This window comes from Wyeomyia smithii, chromosome 2 (genome assembly GCF_029784165.1).
Source record: "Wyeomyia smithii strain HCP4-BCI-WySm-NY-G18 chromosome 2, ASM2978416v1, whole genome shotgun sequence".
In the NCBI taxonomy this organism is placed as follows: Eukaryota; Metazoa; Arthropoda; class Insecta; order Diptera; family Culicidae; genus Wyeomyia; species Wyeomyia smithii.
Window position 1 is genome coordinate 226,826,614 of NC_073695.1, and position 23,186 is coordinate 226,849,799.

The 23,186-nt window shown below is 41.7% G+C and overlaps 1 protein-coding gene across 1 annotated transcript in view; it reads right to left on the reverse strand.

Moving 5' to 3' along the window:
* The window catches only part of LOC129723279 (protein patched), a 40,299-nt gene extending 18,524 nt beyond the window's left edge, over nucleotides 1-21,775 (reverse strand). The window contains exon 1 of the mRNA XM_055677402.1: nucleotides 20,526-21,775. Coding sequence (XP_055533377.1) covers nucleotides 20,526-20,663 — 138 coding nt within the window. The 5' untranslated portion in view covers nucleotides 20,664-21,775. The remainder of the gene's footprint in view (nucleotides 1-20,525) is intronic.
* Nucleotides 21,776-23,186: the final 1,411 nt, after the last annotated feature.

Sequence of the window (23,186 nt, forward strand, 5' to 3'; positions counted from 1 at the left end):
CATTCCGTTTGAAACCTTATATCTTCACCCATCCGCCTTCGACGAACATACTTGTATATCTAAACCATTCATCTTGCTTACGACTTTCCTCCCGGCGACCGCGCTGCCATAACTCATCCCACTTCCGGACGCAATTGCATCTTCTAGCGGCAGTCTGTTCACGGACTCGAAGAGAATATATTTATATGCACAGGAAGTAAGGCAAAAGGCATCGAAATCTGATCCACTTGCCTGGCCCCGACCATAACTGTTTACTTTGATCCGCGCTGCTGGCCGCAAAAAGTAGGTATAGATTCTATCTTCAAGCAATTTGAATTCGACCGGCAAAACCGAAGAAGTCGAATGCGACTAATTAGTGAGAAGCCGAAACAAAACAAACAGATCCACATCTGGGTCTGGATGTGCGCGGCTATAATGCAATATTTTGCTTTCAATCATCGTCAGGCCGCCGCTGTTGATGGGTTGCCGCCGCGCTACTGGCTTAAATACGTCTCTTTCTCTCTCTCTCTCTACCGTCTACGGTTCGTAGAGATCGCACTGATCGTTGGAAGTGGTTGCCAAGCGATACTGCGCGTATTGAGTTTTGTTCGAAATGTTTATTTATTTTAAGACTTTACTCTTCTACCTCTGTATCTCGATGGCTTTCTTTCCACCGTTCGGGAGCTGTTTGCTCAATGCAAATTGAGGTACGGTTAAGAAGGTGGGACGCTCAGTGAAGCAGGCTGGGAGTGATGATGGTAGTAGAGCGGATACTCTTGACTACTTCATCAATTCAGGTAGGTATGAACGTTTTGTTACGGTCAGTGCGAGTACTCTCCGACTGGTTGACTGAGTTCGCTTGCAATGATCAAAGGGCTGCTGGCTTTTGAGTGGTAAACTGAATCAAATACTTATTTCATGCCGTGCTTAATTGAATCATGATTGTAGATGAAAGTGGAAATAGGCTGCACTGTACAAGAAGTGAGTCCGGTGGCACGCAATCATTTTGGTTCTTGGTTAAGTTGAACAAAATTAGATTTCGAAGGCTCGTTTCTCCGTCGACACTGAATGACCTCTCCAGTCGGCCAGTAATTTGTGGTGCTCGTCCTGGATCGCATGCTTGGTATTTCATGTTAAAACTCATCTCAAGCGAATCTGTCAGTTTTTTGCAAGCGGATCAGATTGATGCCAATTATCGACCTGCACGCGATGCTGTACAGCCAAACACAAACTATGGGAACCCGTGGAGATTTAGCATAAGCACCAAGACGCCTGCCAGGTAGGGCGCCATCTTTGCTACGTACGGCCATCTACGGATCATCATTTGTTATTATTCCTGCTTTTCCATTTTAAATGAAAAAAAAAAACTCAAACGAAACGTGATCCATATTCAGTGTTGTATTCGCATTTCTCCACTCCATCCCTGCATGCATGATGGCCTGAATAATCACTTCATCATCATTAACGAAAAAAAAACTAGAGAATAGCACCATGCGAGTGGGCGGCAAGTAATTGAGCAGGGAATGTGAGAATCTTCATTAATCTCGATGACGTAGTAATTAGTGCTTGTCTTCGGTTTCCCCTTCCTTCGGCCAGACATGGTTCGGTTCTGTTCTGTAACCGTTAGATACTCGAACTCCGCATGGCATGTGTAAAGTGCTTTCGGAAATGTACCGTGACAGCTCGCGGTCGCTTAGGGCTCGTAAACCAAGCATGGTTCCAAATTTTTCTTTTCACCAGATCACGTTTTTTCTGTCGGTTTTGTGTTTCGTTTTGAAAAGGGGATAGGAGAGCAAAAATAGGAATTGTCAGTCTTTTATGAGTTTTTTTTATATTGCGTCGGTTGCGGAATCATGCGCACCGGACGGATTATATGGGCATCCTTGACGCACGCATATGCCACGTGTTCAACACAAGCAGTATATCAACCAACCAGAGTCGCTTGTCATCCGGCAGAGCGAACTCTCTTCAAAGGTCAACGCAATGCTGAGAAATTTTTCGAATTCTCCGAATTCCTTGAACAAACTGATAAATAAAGCTCAAGTGCTTGCGAGCACTTCGGGCCAGTTTGCCTAATGAACTAGAGCATTAGCGGTCTACTCCAGCAAAGCCGGATCCCAGTGGACGGACGGACGACCGTACTTCAAATGCAGCCAACCGTGGGTGCACTGCACGCCGATGTGGACCTGGACAGAAAGGCAAACAGCAGCTACGCTTGGTGCTCCCACTGTTAGCAGAGTAAACATACTCAGGAAACTTCGGACGCGGAGATCGGAGCGGTCGACAGCGAAGCAGGAATAAGTCATGTTTACTTTTTCATTATAAGACCTTTATAAGACCCGCAGCTTTCAACGTCACTGACGTATGTGTATGACGACGGGTTGCATCGGGTGCGGTTGGCTTCCGGCGATGTTGCCGCACAGAGCGAGACCCACTCGATTTGAGCAAGGATCCGTATGTCATTTGGCAGAGAATTGCGAAGGACTTTAATTGTGGCAATAGAATTTTGTTTTGGAATGAACAAACGAATCTCAATCTGAGGATGCGGGACCTTTTCACCGGAAAACTGATTACGTTGTATTTTGTTCGATATAATTATACTGAGAGATTAATTGTAAACCATTTTAGAGAACATCGGGTCGTTTTATGATAGAAAAGAGAATAGCTTAATAATTCTCGCTATTATAAGCGTTCACGATCGGTTCTGAAACATTGTGTGAAGCGAAAACTGCTGACGACTTGAGTGAAGTGAATTTCGAATGCATAATTCCAAAAACACTTTGAGTATCGGAATCATAATCGAAAAACCTGGCTAACAATTCGCTAACCTCTAGTCTGAATTACGTAACTCCTATCCAGCGTCAACCCTGGTTACCCAGATAACAACACTACGCGTGTATCAACAAATTCCGACAGTGAAACCGATTCTTTATTCATTGGCCATAATTTATGAGCCCATAATAAGATGGTGGGAATCAAATTTATAGCTCGTTCAATATTTTTTATTTGCTGGCTCGCGCATTTCTTCGCTTGATTGTGAAACGACGAGGTGAGCCTGAGGAGCAGACGACGGTGGAGACAACATTTTGTCACATGCATCTTTTATCCTTTCTTTGTAAGTTTTCTGTTTTTATTGCCTCTTTAATTGCTGTGACCTCCTTTTGCGTATCCAACCTTCCGGTAGACCCATCAGACCGTCAATCACCGAGCATCAGTCGGGGGGACGATCGCTGCACGATATGTATTCAAAAGGTGCGAAGATTTTAATTTGCGTCACCCATTACTGTCGTAAATCATTGCGAAGGTGGTGAATTACTGATAACCATCCCAAAGATTTTATTGTTGCTTTTATTGTAGTTGACGCTCTGTCGAGTGAATCTGTTGACGGGTTAGTTTTCGAAATGCTGTATAAAACGAGTTGGCCCAGATATGGAGAGGTTACAGATCACTTAAGAAACTTCTGCATTACACAGGGCAAAAACTATCCTCAGCTGAAATGAACTATAAAAACTCCCACTTCCTTTTCACGGAGAAGTGAGGGAATTGAGACATTATAATCGCAACAGTAACAGCGGCACATACAGAAAAAAAACGAACTCCAAGAAGTGACCGATCAACCAACCTACCGAGCGCGCGGCTAATGAAAGGGGGTCCGCAAACCCGCAGCTGCCGAACGGTCGTCGGGCCTGAGGCAGCAGTTCAAGACGAAGAACTCCCGCTGCCGCCCCAATGCCTGCCTTCCCGGCGGTAGTGTAGGTCTTGTAGCAGTAGTAACAGCAGGGGAAAGAGAAAACCCCAATAACAACTATGTGGCTGCCGGCTCTCGGTGGTGCTGTTAAAGGTTCGCCACAGATGAAGTTATTATTGCCCGCTGACGGCAACGTCGAGACGAAGCTGGGGCAGCACAGCAAGTAATCTACGATGGCGCGGCAAAAAGCGACGTTCCCGCGTACCTTGCGGAGACTCACCAAGAGATGGCGCAACAGCAGCCGCCATCGTCTCCACCACCTTAGCGAAGAATAATACGAAGGAAGACCCAAGTGGAGATGCAGAGATAAAGAGGCTGTAGCGGCGGGAGATTCAACGCTTTCGTCGAAGGAAACTTATGTCTCAATTGAAAAGTATAAAGTTGAAATTGAGATATTACAATGGGAATCGTATCGGGAGGTAGATGATTATTATTGGTTCGATGAAGTTTTTATTAGCGAGCGCAACGGAGCCACCCCACGGGGACCCATTACGTGCAGATTTTTCATTTGTCGGTTTTGTCTAGAGTTCGATTTAGGTTATGGTTGCAGATGAACCCTCTAGCCTAACAAGACTGTGGCCTATCGAAACGACAATTATTGTTATGTAATGAGACACAATTCAACCTAGGTCGAAATTTTGGTCGAAATTGATACCCTAAACCCGGTTGCAATTCGGCGAAGGTCGTCGGGTTTCGAAACAAAAAACCATTTCATATCGAATTTCAAAGAATTGGCCTACTTCTGTGAGTGCATTCCAGGAATTCCATTCATTGAGTGATTCAGCTGTACCGGAACATCTACGGCGTCGTCGTCGTCGGCATTGGCTACTGGAGATGATCACGCAGTTTTCCTAAAGACAATCACTTTAAAGCAAAACGTCAATTTTGCCTGCCGGCCACATACAGGGTGATACGAAAAATCATTTTTTAGTTACAAAAAATAAACAGTCAAAAAAGTTTCATTGGAAACTGGTTACAATGCTTGAGTGAAATATTCATTTTAATGTTGGAATCCAAATCGAAGTTTCGAGTATCCTGATAGTTCAATCCACCCTGTACACACATATGTAGATACCCCCTCAACGGGTGAAGTTGAAGTTGTCGCCGCAGAAAAGTACGAACGATGAAAGAAGAAATAAAACATAATTAAGTTGTTTGGTTTGTTTTGAAGCGTTTTTACTGTCTTTTACGCTGGCTTTCATACCACCTTGGTTGGCCGATCGTCTTGCGACTATCCCGTTGCTGAATCCGCAAAGCCGGCCGCTAGCGATAGAGGAACCGACAGCACGGAGGGAAGGAAGCGAATGAAGGAAAAGTTGGAACCAAGAAGTGAATGATAATAAATCTGTTATTATAGTGGTTTTTTGTTTTCCCTTCCGCCGATCGTTCGCCGTGGTGACCGTGCGCCTCAATTTACTCAATTCGCCTCGATGTAAATCAGGAAATCATAGTTTTTTCTTTCCTTTCTCTCTCTCTCTCTTTCTCTGGTACTCCCTAGTACTTTCCGCTGTTTCACAAAGGACTTTTGCCGCTTTTTTATTATTTTTCTTTCAAACGTTTTACTTTATCGTCGGTTTCCATTTTATTGCAGTCCGCGCGCGTTGGTTGCCTACGATAATGACTTCTTTAGAAAAGAGAGTCATGCAAAGCTTGAGCCGGTGCCCTGCCGTCGCCGCCTTCGTTACAAGAAATTTATATGCAGCAAGACCGGGCGAAACGATCACGATTGATGGTTTGCGCGCAAGCTTGCGAGCGCATGTCACGAGGTTCAGCAGCAACGACGGCGGCTCCGGCGGCCACTATTGATTGAGAAACCCACTCACCTCGCAGATTTCTAGCTTTGTCAGTTCATACTGTGAGGCCTGTTTCGAATTAGATTACAATGTACCGGATCGCTGTGTTTTTGCCTAACTAGACAAGACACGAGCGCCACACCGAACAGAAATCTGATCGAGGTAGTGAACCCACGATGAAGGTGGTCTACCAGAAGATCACAACGCTTCGATGCTCTCTTCACAACCGTCGTACTCTAGGCTACATGGTCATGTTAGAATTGCCAGCGGTATCTCAGATATCCTCAGGCGATGAAAAACCTTGGCAAGGTTGTTCGGTTCGGTTTCTACGCGCAATATCGTCCTCCTTGAAGCCCGACGCGGAAGGAGAAAAATGTCAAGGTCAAGCACAGCCAAGAACGAAGTAAACAACACATGCACCGCGCTATCCGTTCCGGAGACTGGAACGGTACGGTACGGTACGGTTCGGTTCGCACGAACTCACCGCCGCGGCAGGAGTGATATGCAACCGCGTAGAATATGTGGATGTAAAGGAGATACGATGATCGTGTATATATAGTATTTATTTTATCCTCCTTATATAGCGAGAATCGGGGGCCAGCCCGTGCCATCCAGGGCCAGTTGGCTTTTGGGTGGGTTGACTTTCTCATGATTTCCCGTGCTTGACGCACAATCAGTCGTTTCTTTGGAGGGCGAGCAAGAGTTTTAACTGTGAATTTCTCGTCTCCGGGAGCTTACAACGGGGTCTATAAATGTTATGTCAGCATCCGTTGAATAACCGGCGTACTGCCGAGTGCCGATGTGGGCAGCTTAGCCCGATCGGGTGTCAGATCGGGTGTCCACGGCGCGTCGAAACCATTAAATAACTTATAGCCTAACGAAGTACCATCCAAAACCATCGAATGATATCAGCTCGAAAAGAAGAATCTATAACAGCCAATTCATAACTTTGAAATACATCATAAAATTTATGGTTCTTGCGACCGGCATGATAGTTTCGGGCTACCCCTCGTTACAACACAGCATAATTCCGTGCGTTGTTGATTACAAAGTTAAAAAGTTGATTTTCTTCTTCGTATTTTTTACGCGCGATCGCGCAGATATGTGGAATTGTTTAATCTGATATTCAGACCTACCGCATCGGCACTGGATGCCGCGCGGCCTGCACCCAAAGGTCCACCCGCTCACTTTGTTCGTCTTTTGATTTGATCGGCAATGACGAAAAACAAGAGAGAAAGACAGAGAGAAAGAGCGTGAGCGAACCGTGGAGAGTAGTAGGCACCGCATGGCTGTATCGTGACGTATACTTGTTTACGTTCTATGCAATATCCACAAATACTATGATAGCAGCAGATCGAGTTTGATCACCATAGTGACTAGACAAGAAGAGAGAGGGAGAGAGAGTCAAAAACTGGACCTTGCACCAACACCCGTCCAGTATGGACCAATAGTGGTAGTGAGATCGAGCTTTGTCGCGCTCTTTGGAACTCTCGCAGCGAACACTACTTTAGCAGGAAAATGTCTTTATTATCGCAGTACATTTAGAATGAAGAAATCATGAATCGGGGTGGTCCAGTGTGCCAAATATGGACAGCACGTCGAATGCGGCCGCGGTTGCGGGGCGCACCGTCATTCCTTGAGAGGAAGTCCCGCTCTACAACTATATAATAAAAACAATAATAATATAAGCAATATTATAATAAACCAAACTTTTTTTTTTACTTCTTCCACGCGTTGGGGATCGCCAGTCTCCGTCGTCATTCAGTTTCGCTCCCTCTGTGTTGTTGTTGTTGTCTCACTATGCGGTAGACTATTTCCCGTGTGCGCCAATCACCTGGTGCCGCGCGTCTGCAGCATTCCTTTCTCCTCCCCCAGCGACTGAGATTCTTCCCTTTCTATTTTGTTTGGTGAACCAACGTCGGAGCTCAGTGTAATTGCATAATAAATATTTATTTTAATTATAGTCCATTCATTTCTATTACTGTCGCTATTGTCGACGCAAGAAGTCACGGCACGGACCAACAGCAGTAGCCGTAGCTTCCTTTCACCGCGCCGCCACCGATCGCGGTGTCTGTTTTGCGCCGTATGTGTGCAGAATTAATTGTTTGTAGTACAGTAACGATCACTGACCTTTTTTCAGCAAACGCATCGGTGTTGTGGTGATGACGCACAGTGGGTCAGTTCCGATAAGCAAGTGTACCGAAAAAAATCTTATCAATGATTGTAAATGATGAGCTGTAAACTCTATCGTTTACACCATTTTTTGATCGTAAAATAACATTATTTAACCCACTGTGCCAGTTTGCGTAGAGGCCCAAGTGCAAATTCACGCAAGGAGACAGGAATAAATGGTATAGCGCCGGTTTGTGACATTCTCGATTAACGTTTAATAGCGGAGTAAATAGCGTTCCAAGATCTCGCCGATCTTTGCCAGCTCACAGTGGGAGCTCGAAAAAAGATACCATGATCCATCGGCTTATCCCGGTTCGGCACGTGGCTACGAGCTTTGAACCTGATCTCGATCTTCCCAGGGATCATTAGACGGAATTAGCAGCAATTGTTCCCCTAACAGGCCAGCAGATAGAACAAATCGGACCGATTAGGTAGTTATTATCTGCGCACAAGTGCCAAGATTACTACTTCTAATCCCTCTAATGAGCTCAGTTTGTCGATGAATACCAGCAGACGGTCGACGTCGGTCTCGTAAATTGACCAACAGTTTAAACCGTACGTTGTGGTTCGAAAGAAATTGATACTATTAAAAATGTCTGCGTCAGCAGCATTAGCCGCCAGGGCGGAGTCAGGCAACATGGAATAACCACCAAGGCTGCCACCCCACATAGCTGCGCACGGTTTAGTTTGTTCATGAGATTACCCCCTCCGGGTACCAATCCCGCGAATCACGCAGGGGGGGAAATAAGTCATTTGCGTTATCTGAATTCTGCCATCTCATAAATTGCTACCGGATTTCTCAAGCTCAAATATGCTTTCGTTTACTGTGTGTGCGCGGCTTGTTTAATTTTGCGTCTTCTTCGCCGGTCCCTGAGCCATCCACCAGCACCTGGGAGCAGATCGTACGGGTGTTTTTCAAACCCCGTCCGTTGGTTTATTTGAACTTTGCGGATATTTATGTTTACTTTTCCTTCAGTTATGTGTTTATTAGTGTCGACTGCTTCGAGACCAAGGCTCTGCGCGACGGCGGACCGACGGCATCGAGACGTCACCCGTTTGTACGAACATAAATTTGTGATTATGACCATTATTTAGCAGAGTAATTCGGCATGGACGTGCCGCTGCTGGCTGTCTCTATCCGTTCCCCACTGCAAGTGGCAGTGGCAGCGGTTTTACTCGGGGAAAAAGAAGCTTAATTAATGTTCATTAAAGAGCGCGCGTTGTTGCCACCATGCCGGCGTGCGTGCGTGTCAGTTTGATTAAATGTGTGCCAATGTTTTTTTTTGTACTGCTAGATGACCAAAATGACTTTTTTCCGGGGGATCTTTCTTAAATTTAACTCACAGATCGGGAACAAAATATAACCCTGAAATTATTTTCGGTTCAGGAGTACTGATATTATTTATTATTATTAAAAAAAATTGAAAATCTAAGCAAAACACAAGACTGATTGTATTAGGTGTAACTGGTCCGCCTGCCTGCACCCCGGTGCTAAGTGGGTGGCTTAAGCGCCACTCTCATGCGAGAGTCACCCACCACGATAACGATTGCCCGACCTGAGACCTTCGGGAGAAGGTTCCTTTTTTTTAATCCCTGTCCTAGGGAGGGGAAGCAAGTTGGCAGACTCAAAACTCTCGCTCTACTCCGCATACACCTGCGTCGGAAAACCTGACTGACGCGACGACTTGGCGTCCTAACACACGATTTTAGATCTCACAGATACTACACAAGGGGGTTTTCTCATCCCTGGCAAAGCCTCAACTTCCCACTCGACTGCCTATCAGCGAATTGGGAGTTGCCTTGGCTGATATCGGAGTCAGCCTCTCCAGTAAACTCATGAAAAAAAAAAAACAAGAAGGTAAACGAACCGAACAGCATGAACAACCTAACAGAGAACTGTGATAAAGCGCATCAAAACATCTCAAATGCGCTAAATAATAACTTTTATTCTATTTGCTTTTCAAACCATGATTTAACATTTATTCCATCCTGTCTTCTAGCACATAACTAGTTCTCTATTCCCTTTTCTCTATATCATTCTAGCTAGCTCTTATCACGTGCCCCGTGCGGTTTCAGTTTCACCCACGATTGGGGGAAGGGGGTAAGCGGTGGGCAAACTCGCTTGCTTCTCACCCTCGTTTAATTATGGAGACATTTAGTATCGCATGCGCATGAATAAATCGAAAACAAGCTACTCACTCAATACCCGGGGTTTACTTGAGAATGCTTTCTGAGGGCTGCATCGCCGCTCGCTGCGTCCTGTCCGTTGCTCGCTGTTCCTGGCGTCGATTAGTCCGATCCGCCCACGCGGATCCCTTTTTCTCTGCTGCTCGTCGCTTTATTCCTTCACGGTTGTCGTTGGCTGCAGTTGCCGATCCCTGATCGGCCTATAGGTGGTTGTTCCGGGCACGTGGTGTCGTTGGCCCTCTTCCGGCCTTTTGGCTAGCCGGATATCTGTCCGACTGTCGGTGGGTTGACGGTTGCTGGCGATGTGGTTGAGTGTCACTGGTGCGCCGTGCTGATTATAGCTTTTTATATAAAGGATAGCCACACGTGGCATTTTAGGCAAATTGCCTTCCGGCCGAGAATGGGCGGCTCACCTCATGTGTTTTAAAAACACAGAGAATTTCTACCTTCTGAGCACGATGAGGTTCACGTCCTCTCACACGGGCACAACCTGACTATCTACGGAAAGGGTAATTATCACTAAGCTAAGTTAAGTATTTCATGCCTAATTCACCTGTTCAAACTTTATTCCTATCACGACCGATCTATGAAAACCACTCCTACCTCTACCACTAGTCAGACGAAAGTGAAAGGTCTCAGCTTTGAAGTCCTCAGACAAACCGCCTTTCGGTAACTGCGTTACCGGAAATTAGTATCGCGAAAATCGTCCAACCGCGCTGAGAAGCACGAAGAACGTCTTGTCTAGGAAAGATGATCCAGCAATGATTTCTACAATTTCTACAGTTAGGGATACAAATGCTGAAGCGCTTGTTCAGCTATTTTTTTTTTTTTTTTTTTTTTAAGGGGGGATTTGTTAGTAGCTTAAGTATTTATGATAAATATTAGTAAATAATGAGTATGTGTGTCCAATCACAAATGGTGACTTCTCAACACTGTTAGAAATTTGTAATTTTCATTATTAGGATTTGTTTGCTTTCGCAATTAGGATAGGAAAGATGATCCTCTTCCAGCGATCGTTCTTCATCTCGCCAACCAGTCCCAGCCCAAAGGATAGAGCGCAAAAGTGTCTCGCTCAGCAGACGTAATGGTCAGTGGACTTTTTCGGCTAGGTCAAGCATTTCGTCGCGTCGGTGGCATGGGTGGAGAAAGGCAATTAGAGAACTCGAGCACCGGAGATCTCATTCTTTGAGTTTTTATGCCAATTACTACTTTGACCGTGATCTTGCTCGCGGTGTTTGAGTTAAAGATCTTTTGCAAAAAATATCAATAATAATTTAAACTCTAACTTTATTTTGGAAATTATGTTCGATAGCAAACTAAGTAATTAATAAACATTTATATAGAAGAAAAGACGTAATATGAGAAGTGAAAATTGTATATTTAAATCATATGTGTACTTGTTACATAGGTTTAATAGATGGTAAAATTATACATAAAATAGTACTGACTTGTGATTTGCATGTTTTAAACAAGATTCAAGTCATATAAGGACATAAAACATCAAAATATTTGGTTACAATTCAAAACCTGGCGTTTTTAACTTGGAAGGCATGATGCGTTCACACGAAAAGCGCCTTATTTGCTAGAAGGTGAAGCTAGAAGGTTCTGGTTAGAAGGTGTCCCGACGAAAGGCGCGATCACGCCTTTTATTTTGTATGGAGAAGGCGTCATTACGCCGCACAGTGGGGAATCGCTGGCCATCAGCCAAAAAAATTTTTTTTCGTTAGCTGTTCCATGATATTTTTCCTTGATTGCTATAACATTCAAGTGTCTAAATCCAAAATTTAGGCGCAATATCATGTAACCCTCCCAGCTGGTCTCGAGGTACGATGCTGGCCTAACAAGCCAGTTGTCGTAGGTTCGAGTCTCGGCTCGGGAGGGACTGTTAGTCTTAGTAGGATCGTAGCGCTGGCCCCGCAATTGTCCTGTACACTTAACAGTTGGCTGCGAAGTCTGTGTATAATAAACAGAAGGTCGAGTTCCGAATCGGAATGTAGCACCAAGGCTTTGCTTTGCTTTTATCATGTAATCTGAATTTTTTATGACTTTTCAAAGCTTGGTGAACTGACGTTTTTTGCCTTTTTTTTGAAAAAAAGTACATTTCTTTAAAACGCTCTGTAGCTTAAATGATAGCTTGAATTTTTTTGACGTCAAAGCAATAGTTGTTGTAATTATTGAGCAAAACAAAACCTTTTCGTTAGATATTGTTAAATTTGGTCATTGTAGGCTTGACACTAGAAAAAATTAAAAAAAAGTGATTTTTTGTAGAAAAGTAACCTAAAAGTTTAGTTGCCGCAGTTTGCCACGGTTGTGACTACATTCAAAATTTAGGTAAAAACGTAAGCTTTCAAATGCATACTGTCCGCTGCTGCGCAAAACTGCGCAAATTGTCTCTTTAGTGAAAAAAGCGATAGCGGTTTTTTCATTTTTTTTTTTTTTGAGGTTGAAATTTCATCCAGGATTAATTTTAATTATAACCATGATACCCCATTAATGGAAATTTATGATATCAAACTTAATCCGTAAGAATAAAATAAAGATTTGGGCAAAAATTACAAAATTTATCAATTAAAAGTTATAAAATAAGTGTTAAATAAAAAAATAGTAAACAAATCTTTATGAAACTTTTAATTATGTCAAACTTTATCACTTTCTGAAAATTTAAAACAATATTAAAAACATTCAGCCCTTTTCAATTTATGATCATGAAATTCGCTAAACTGATTGAAGTGTTAAATACTAGCAGCAATTCATACCATCAAACTCCGGCTAACAATAGCCCGTTTGCTTTTGCTTCGCACTCGTTTGCATACAAAAGTAAAGCACACATTTTGCTTTATGAGAAAAAAAAACAAAGAACAGTCGTCGCCCTCCGCATCTTTTCGTATTCATTAACAACGTTTTGTGATTTCAGTGTCTTGGTTTTTAAATTTCTAAATTCGTTGAATTTTATTATGGAGCCCTCAACTTCAGCGGCACCACCTAATTCAATGTCTAGTAAGTTGTCATTCATGGTGTTATACGTGTATTTAAGTGTCCTCTTTCAATCATAGAAACCGGATTAGGAAGATAACATATATATGAAACAATGAAACATCGAAAATAACAAGAAAAAATGAAAATTGCAGCGAAAGACATTTTTCCTGCTGATAAGTATAATGAACTTAAAATTTTCTGGAAACAATTCAACACGAGATTTAAGTGATCACAGCTAAGAGGCTAATGCTGATGATGATTTTTTCAATTTGTAATTAGTTTGTATTACCTATGTTGTTTTAGTTTATAAAAAAAAAAAAGTTTATATTTAGGCAAAATTTGTTAAGTTCGAGGGGTCGTCCATACATTACGTATTTTTTCAATGGGGAGGATGCCCGGTGACACTACTTGTGGTCAAAGATTATATAATTCTATAAAAAAGGACAAAAGTGCCGAAAAATATTAAAAATTGGATTTCGTGCTTTATGGACGGCCCCAAACAAGAAATTGATGCCAAATTCGTGTTCAGCGCCCCAAAATTATGTATATACCAAGTTTTTGTCACATTTATCGAAACTTATTTTTGCTTGGCCAGCCTTTGTATAGAGTCACCCCACTGTGCGCCGTGTGTGTATTTGGGCCTCAAGGAATGGTAGATAAATTTTTAATATGCGATTAGAGGTGACGAGGAAAAAGTTGTGAAGTCACAACTGTAGTTTGCGTTCGACGTTCATTAAGGATTTTTGTTTTAGTTTCTACCGTTTTACGGTTTACAAAAAAAAAAACCTGTGCAGTAAAGTCATGTGGTGTCTCAGTTTATTAGGCCAAAAAATTAAGCAAACATGCTTCTCCCAAAAATTCTAATGTGAAACTGCCAAATATAAATTTTCAGTCTTGCACTTTAGAGAAAGTTGTCGTACGGTACGTTTTTCTAACTTTTCTTTTTTTGGGGATTCAACATTTTTTATTCGACTAGTCCTCAAAATTCGATTTTTTAAATATTTAAAAAAACTGTAGCATTTAGAAGCAACAATGTTCAGGTTACATATATGATATAAATTATATAAAATCATTCAAAAGTGCAGCTTTAAAAAAAATCAAAAAGATAGCTTCTACATTCTCTTCAGCAACATTGCAAAATATAAAAATACAATTTAATTATTGTAGCAATGCAATAGACGATACAACATTTTTTATTCGAAAAAGACCTGCTGTGATCAGTGACCTGGTTAACGTTTTGACGTGTGTTGCCATCGACTAAGTTGAATAAAGTTGAAGTTTGAAACAAAACTAAGTCGACGAAAGTTCTGGAAGAGACAAACGCTTCAGTCAATTTCGTAGAGTGATTATGATAATAACTAGAGATGCACCGAATATTCGGGACGAATATCAGCAAAAATTGGATTTTGCCGAATATTGGGCCCGCCGAATAGTATGTTACATTATTTGGATAGGCCGGACAAGCCGAAAAGTGGCCTATGATTATCAGAAAATAATATAAAAGCGCAGTGCATAAAGTTCCATGAACGGGGGTAAAGGAGAACTGAGGATGTGACTCAGGTTCAGAGAGGAATATACTTCATTCAGGCGGAACTTGAACCGCAATCTCCACGCAACGGTCCATGCCCCGTTTGGATGAGATATATTTTTGCCAAGTCGAAGTCACATCTTCAGTTTTCGTTCATTGTTCATAGAATTGCATGCACTGCATACTTTGCAAAAGCACTGAAAATGTAGTCGTAACACAAAATTTGCAATAATGTTCACGAACCATAATCCTCAAAAACCATTATTTTTAATTGACAAGTCAAATAAGAACAAAAGTAGGTGCGATCAGCGTGCTCCATTCAATATGCGCAACATTATTTATTTATAATAGCTCGAACAATTTTCAATCATTTTTGCACATGAACAGTTAAAAAGCGAAACTAACAATTTAAACTTCAACAATAACCATTTGGTTATTTTGTTATCAAACGATCAACGATGTGTTCAGCCGAATACTCTGCCGAATATTCGTCTCACCAAGTAACGAAAAAAATATTATTCGGTAGATTGCTATTCAATGCATCTCTAATAATAACACTGATCTAAAAGCAAAGCAAAGCCTTGGTGCTACATTCCGATTCGGAACTTGACCTTCTGTTTACTATACACAGACTTCGCAGCCAACCGTAGTGTACAGGACAATTGCGGGGCTAGCGCTACGATCCTCCTGACACTAACAGTCTCTCCCGAGTCAGGACTCGAACCTACGACGACTGGCTTGTTAGGCCAGCATCGTACCTCGAGACTAGCTGAGGAGGCTAACACTGATCTACTAAAGCGAAAAAACAGTTGTCCCAAAAAGATTAAAGCTTTTTAACCATTCCTTCGAATTTTGGTGCTCCAAGTGAATGCATGAATGCAGAAGTGAATCGAAAATGGTACATCAATAAAATCAGTATTTGGAGTGTAAATGATAATATCATTATGAAGTCTCGAAGCCAGAAATTATTCATGTAGAAAAAAGGCGATAACGTCCTGAGATGTCAAAAAAATAAAATTACACAATAGTTAATTGCACTTGACGCGCACATTCTCCAAACATCTTGGAAAAGACAAAAAGGTTACGCTCCATGCGTTATATCTGTCATTTTACGGGTAAACCCCTCGACACGACATGCCTGCGCTATTGTGTGACGGAACCTGTTTCGATAATCCAAGTAGGTCTCTTCATTCTATGCAATTCCGTCTTGGTGCTAGTCGTGTTTCCGTGTGGTTTTCTTACAATTGAAATAAAAAATTAGGTACTACAGATAATCGACTGTAAAGTTCTAAATAATCGAGTCTCCTCCGAACAGTCAAATCTCCGGGTAATCTTGACTCCGAAAAATCGAGTCTTCAGATAGTCGATTGTCCAGAAGATCAAGTATGAGTTGTTTTTTTCTTCAAAAGTAATTTCTCAATGGTAATTTTTTTTTTCTAAAATTGAAAATATTTTACGTCTGTTTATAAAAAAAAAGTAAAAAAATCTCTTCGTTGTAAATATCTAGTTTAGTCTACACTAACACAGCCAGTACTTGAAAGGATCCTGGAAAATGATATCCACCATTTTAAAAAAAATGGTTTCCATTCATTTTTCTTGTCAACGGCCAGGCCTATTCTGTAGCGCAATATAATACAATATAATCTAAGAACGGAGACAATCCGTACCGACCGATCCGTATGTAAGAAGTAATATAATTTGTTGGGAGTGACAAAGCTAAGAAAGTACACTCCTTTGTTGACCAATCTCCTGAGATGGAACATAGGTATTCCCTCCTTATGTTCGGTTTAAAAGAAACTAAGGATATAGCGCCTTTACTCGCTTCAACTGTTACGGTTGGAACTTGAGTACTAACTCTAGTCCTAACATTTTTAGCTTATATATGAATATGAACTAGGGAATATATTTGAGTTCAATATATGCTAAGAGTGTGTGTATATCCCCTGTTTCTTAAGCAAAATTTATGGCTCCCTTCGCTTGTGAACGATCACATGAAACGAACTCACCATCCAGGATTCCGTTCTTGTCGACGTTCGCTCTTGACGGACCCAAACTGCCACTGAAATCGAAACCAAATATGCTTTGACCTTGAACGCCCGCAGCGACAGCGACGAAATGATGGTGGTCAATCTTTTTGATTTCCTATTTTTTCACAGTTGTCACTATCACTTTTTCCGGGACAGCTTTTGCTCCAAACCAACTCGATTCCGATCTAGAAATTTTACCAAACGTGGGGCTTTGATGCTACCACGAACGCCTGTTTCTACTATTTAGCTGAAGCTTATTATGCCAGATCGATCTGGGATGGCATTTTTTTTCATTCCTGAGAGAACACCTCAAGCACGTAACAATAAAACACCATTGCACTACTGGCAATTAAGAAAATGTACCACGAAGAACATAATTTGCGAATTTTTATAGTAAAATTAAAATCACGTCAAAAATTAACGTCTATTCTCTTGGCTTGCTGCGATCTCTTCGTTGTAAATATATACTCTAACTATAATTCACATCAGTAATAATTTAAATGCATAAATTTTTTTTATGTGTTTCTCCCAATAAAAGTACTAAAAAGATTTACACTCATCTAACGTATCATCGAACGTAATCATCGAATCTCCTGGGGTTTACATTTTATTAGACACACTGTATTCTGAACTGCCATTTTGAATTCAGATTTAAGAGAATAGATTTGTAACAGGACTTTTTTCAAATGACGAATGTCACCCTTCGAATTCGTTTCAGAATTGCGAATCACTTACGAAAATTGATTACGTACTTTTTTGAATTACTTTATTTTTTTATATAAAAATCTAAAATATATTCAACTTTGTTAAACAAGACTTTCAACACGTTCCCACTGTTTTATCAAATGTTATATTCTTATCATGAAATGTTTACTTTCAAGTCACAAACGAAAAACGTGAGAAATACCCAAATTATTTTTCCTAAAATGAACATTTTTTAGGGGGCTGTTTTATTTATAGTTTTTTTTTTCAAAATTGTAGAGTGGAAAACTAGTGTCGAGCATGGTTGTAACACTAATCTACACCAACAAATCTGTTTTATAACACTTCGTATAAAATAGAGCTTCTCTCATAGTGAGAAGGAAAACAGATTGTATATTAGAAAATTTATTAGCAAAGATAGAACTCTTGCTGGAATCACAATTTACAAAATAACACAACTTATTCTTGAATATACAACATAAGGGTTTGTTACATTTAATCGAAGAAATCATGACACACCAACATCTATCCGTACTGAGCACAGTTTGTAAAAAAACGTGACCTTTACAATTTTCTACCGCTAACACAACCCAACAACAACTGAGAGGTGATAATTGAAAATTTTCTTCCCTGGCACGATCACCGGTTTTTGAACGAACCTTCATTTATTTTTAGCTCCAATAACTTTTAGCTGCTGCATCTAAGCTAGCTCCTGCCGGGGACAGTCGAAAATCCAACCCAAACATCCATCAGCACGCGGCAGGGAGTACAGGACCGCCTAGAGCGTGCCGGAGAAACACTCTTGACCTATTTGCAGAAAGGCAAAACGATCAGCGCAGTCAGTAACTGCAAATGCCACACACAACGTCGAATGGCATTTCGCTTCATGCAACTTGGCTTTCCGGCTACCCTCTGGGATCGCAATCAACGCAAATGGAAGCAACGGCCGTAGCAGGGTGCGAGCTGACGGAAGAAAGGATGCTTCGTCTGCCGGAGCAGTCGTGATTCCTGGTAGGTACAATTTCCAGCTGGGTGAAATTGGCAGATCTCCAAAGCGGAAAACCTTGAAACTTCTGTGAGTCGAGGAAAAGTCACGTATCCGTACCGTTTATAAATAGTCAAAACAAATGATAAACACACAGCTTGCCAACGCTGTATTGCGGTTTTTTATCCCAGGATGCAGGACAATGCGAATGAAAGTGTATCTTAAGATAGACCACCCAAGCTGGCTAATCCTTTCAGAAATCATCGTTCTAGTTGCTATTTATTTTGATTTATTAGTAGATATTTATGTGCGTCGCTCAAGCACGCCATTCATGAGCTACAACGCAAGGGCACTATGAATGAATGTTTACAGAATGAGTGTGACCGAAAAACATGAATGAATAGACTTCACTATCAGCTCGAATGCCATGCTGATATTGGAATTGGTGCACCGAGTAGCAACACTGATAGCAATATCAGCTACGGGAAACAACAAATGGTACCCCAGCCACAGCCCCAACGCCAAAAGTCAGCAAAACGTGGCCGGAATATTGAGGATGGCCATTCAAACTTCACAGAGCTTACGAACGTTGACAACAGCGCACCGCGCACGAGCTGCTGGAATCATTGCCTATGCTTGCGTTCCTCGATCTGCCAAATATGGAACTAGGTGCGGTTGCAGTGATCAATTGTCTGGCCTTTATTTGCCGTTCCGTCGGGGCACGTCCCGACAGTTTTGCTATGACTACTTCGGGGACTAGAGCACTTAATTGGACCTCCAATGGAGACCGTCTTGATTCACAATACCACCCACTTTTCAATTATTTCTGCAAATTATGGTTGGCAGTATTAGTAATCGAGATGACTTTTTAAAAAAATTAAAATCATCGAACGCTCCTGTAAGTATTAATCGTGAGCCATCCTAATCTATCCTCAAAATCTTCATCGATTAGTCTAACGTCAATCATCAACCCCAGAATGATGTACAGGCCATTGTCGCGAATGACAGTCAGCAGTGGAACTTTTTTCACGTTGGTGCCGATTTTATGCAGACCTGTGAAATGTGTTGACCACGCCGGGTGGTCTTCACCACCAATAGCCACATCGTCGTCGCGGTCGCAGTTGCCGCCGATCGTTTCGGTGTAGATTTGCGCATTTCATGTTTTCGACATTTGTGATTTTCTCGATCCTGACCGCGCATTGCAAGTAATTCAGGTAGCAAAACCCGTTTTTGTGCTTTCTTACTCTTTCTAGAGTTACACGACAACAACGTGCGGAATCCAGTGCCGAAAAAATAACATTCAGCAGCGATATATTTATTCAGCTTGAAATTGGACCGTAAACCGACATCACTATAGCGGGATCTCCGTCACAATTTCAGCATGAAATGGCCTAACATCTGAATCATCCTGAGCAATGTCGTCGTCGTCGTCGTTATAGACGCCGTCATCGTGTCGACCGTGACTGATAGAGCGGTCACAAAACAATTTTTCCAATTCCTTCAATTCTCGACCTTCTCCGGTTCAAGTCCCGTGAGCGAGGCGATCGTTCGTTTTGCCTTATTTTTTCGTTTTCTTCGATGCTTGTTTTTGCCTTCTGCGTTTCGCCCCTTTCTGGGCGTCTTTCGCCCCCTTGAGACCGACGTCTTATTTTCTTCACTCATGAACCGCTACCGTTCAATTGGAGAGAATTGAGTTGTAACTGGCTAATGGAATAAATCTGTGCTTGGATGGAAGAGCGGCTAGGCTAGGTTCCAACCCTCGCTAAGCATCCGAGTGAGGTCAAAAATACAACCGATGGTCGTTTTGATCTTTCGGTATGCATGGACACATTTGTTTTTCACAAGTTTTCAACCGACGATTCCTCGGACAATTCTCTGTAAAATATCCAATTTCATATGTTGGAAAACTTCAAAAGTTGGCGAGTCAAACGACAATGATGACGATGAAAAAAAAAATCTGTTATGAATTTAAAAGTTCGATTGACGAAACTATGAATGCACCGGATTTGGGCCTTCAGTAAATTAATTATTTTGCACAAAATTTTTGTTCGATATCAGCGATGAATAATAAATTCACAAACTTAAAAAATGAATATTTGAGAGATTGGATTTAGCATTCATTTTACATTTTCAGCTTTCCAACTGATGTCAAGGCACGATGCTAGAACAAACTAGTTGTCGTGTGTTCGAATCCCAGCTCAGGAGTAACGATTAGTTTTAGCTGGACACTAAAAGTCCAAAATATTTTGATTGAATGTCTAGCTAGTAGAATGTCTAGTCGTTGAAAGTTGAAGTTGAAAACTTATGAAACAAAACAACAAAATGAAAATTACTCCGCCAAATGCTTGTCGAATAGGCGGAAATTGTTTTTTCATTTTTGATAGCAACACGTATATTAGAGAGAATCGTAGATATTACCAGTACCTACCTTTTCGATTTGATCCAGCGCGATCGACGCATCGAACCAGCTAGTCCTAATGTAGAGGTCGGAGAAAACTTTTTCGTCCACGGTGTCACCGTGGGTGTCAGGTACTCGCGGCAGACTATCCATCGTGGGCACTACCATGTTGTATGCTGCGGAACTGGAATTTCGTTCACACTTTTTTCCTTCTTTTGCGTAAATAACTATTTCTTCGCCGTACGTCGCTGCACGCGATCACCGAAATCAATTCGAAGTGCTGTTTAATTTTTTTTTTTCGACTTTCCTAATATCACTTTATTCTAGACCGTTCAAATTTTCCATTTTCTGCCGACTGTATTGTTGTCACTATCGGTTTATTTCCTTTCCTTTATATCGATTTTTTCCATCTCACAATCATCATCACGCTGCGGAACTGGCAGAACATTCTCCCCCATCAGAAAGCGGCAGCATAAATCAGCGGAAACTACATCGAACTTATACTCCCACACACGTGCCTCACTTTAACACTATTTCTAGTTTCGAGACCTTCCTACGTTATTTGAATTTTCGGCTCTTCCACAGCTAGCTTCTTTATGCCCTTTATGCCTTTCGTTTCGTACCGCGCTCTTTCTATTGGGTTTTTATTTTTTTTTAGAAATGAAAACACGTACATAGATCAGCATACATGAGGATCAAGGGTTTCGGATCACAGAGAACTTCCGAGAATGATCCTTGTTTTGCCTACAGAGCTGCACTGTGGGTCGACTTTTAGCTCGAAATAACCAGCCCGCAAAAAGATTCTGCACCATTTAGCCACTGAACCGAAGTTATGTTTCATGACATCTTAATTTTTTTTCTTTTTGCTCACACATCACTCGTTGACTGGCTTAAAGGACTATTCACCCTGCTGTTTCCCGACGACTTCGAATTTCAATTACGAGCAATCAGGCTTTCGGTGCCATTGCATTAATCACTATTTCGACATTCGAGAGATTGTTACTATTTCGAAATAATATTCCAGCTTAAAACTCGATCACCAGTTGATCGTCGTAAATAAAACCAATCTTACGAAAGTTGCCAACAATTTGCACGGTTGTCGTGAGCTTTTTAGCCTGGCAGCACAGCAGTGATCGGTTCGGTGGTCTACACTAGAGTACGACTGCTCTCTCAACTTGGGTGGTATTTCTTCTGCTGATGGCAGAGTCTTCGAGGATCGCACTCGACTTTGCGTCCGCACTTCGCGATTGTTTTCGTTCAAATAAAGTCGGCCATCTTAGCCTTATGCTGTGTACGTACACGACGACCCTGTCCACCCTGGCCGAAGCAAACCAAGAGAGAGAGCGAACGGCAGGCGATCCTCTCACATTGCGAGAATAACAACCACACCTACAAGCAAAACTAGCGATCGTGCCTGCAGGCTAGTCGAGCACATTGATGTTGGTTCGGTAGGTGGTTTTTATGCTGATGTTGGTGGGTCGCGCGCGCAGCTTGAAGCAAATTTCCAACTAACCGTACGGATGGAGAGCTGGCAAAGCAGTTATACGAAACATTCGAAAAGGCAGATGGAGATATCATGCACATGCGAAGGATGTGGCACCGGGCACCCGGGGAGAAGATGGGTGGATAATGGTTGTGCGCGGCAGATATTTGGTAATAGCAGCAGAGTGAGAGTTGAAAGAAACTTTTATGTTTTTTTTGCTTGCGCTGCTGCTTTGCCCGCACGGTCGGATCACCAACGACGCTGCTATCTCGGGTACGGGATGAAAACAACAAGTCAGTGCTGCCAGTGAGGGAGAAGAGTTTACAGTCAATTTTATTGTCCTTTTACAGGCATTTGAGGAAACATGCCTAGTAGAGTAGAGGTCAGCGAAATATTGGCTACCCCCAACATAGAAATAGAACATGGATTGACTTCGTAAGTAAAAAACAATATTGTGACCTAATTTATGATTCATATTGTATAATTTAAAATGAGAATATATTTTTGTTAACTTATCCGTATGCAGTAAGAGGACTTAATTATCCGAAATATCAAAAATAAAAATTCATTCCAGATGATCGAGTATTCCGAATTATCGAATCACAGAACATTATTCGAAATTGCAATTAACGAACATAAAATGCATATTTTTTTGTTATTTTGCTTGTATGATGCAGTGGCGTAACCAGAAATAATTTCTGAGGCGAAGAGGGGTAAAATCTTAAGAAGCAAAAAAAAAATTGGACATGGATTATTTTCACTTAATCCGGGCATATCCCAAACATGCCGGAAGTGACATAAGCGTTAACATATATTCCAGATGGGATTGTAAAAATTTCGGATAATCGAATCCCGGATAATCGAGTCCGACTTATCACAAAAATGTATTAAAATAACTCTACCAATTTCACGCCAATTGCTTATGAGCAGTTCACCTAATCTTCTTGCTGCCAAAAAGCCAAAGCAAAATAACCGTATTTTCGTAAATCATTGAGATTTTCCAACTTTCAATTTGAAATATCTCGAGTACGACTGCTTTTAGAAAGAAAATCACTGTATGTTTTGTGATTTGAAATAACCACTAGAATGAATTACACTGATCGACAAAACAAAATGCACTCCATAAGCTCAAACCGGAGCAAATGAAAGATTATAGCTATTCAACCATTCCTATGAACTTTGGTGCCCCTAGCCATTACCAAAGCACG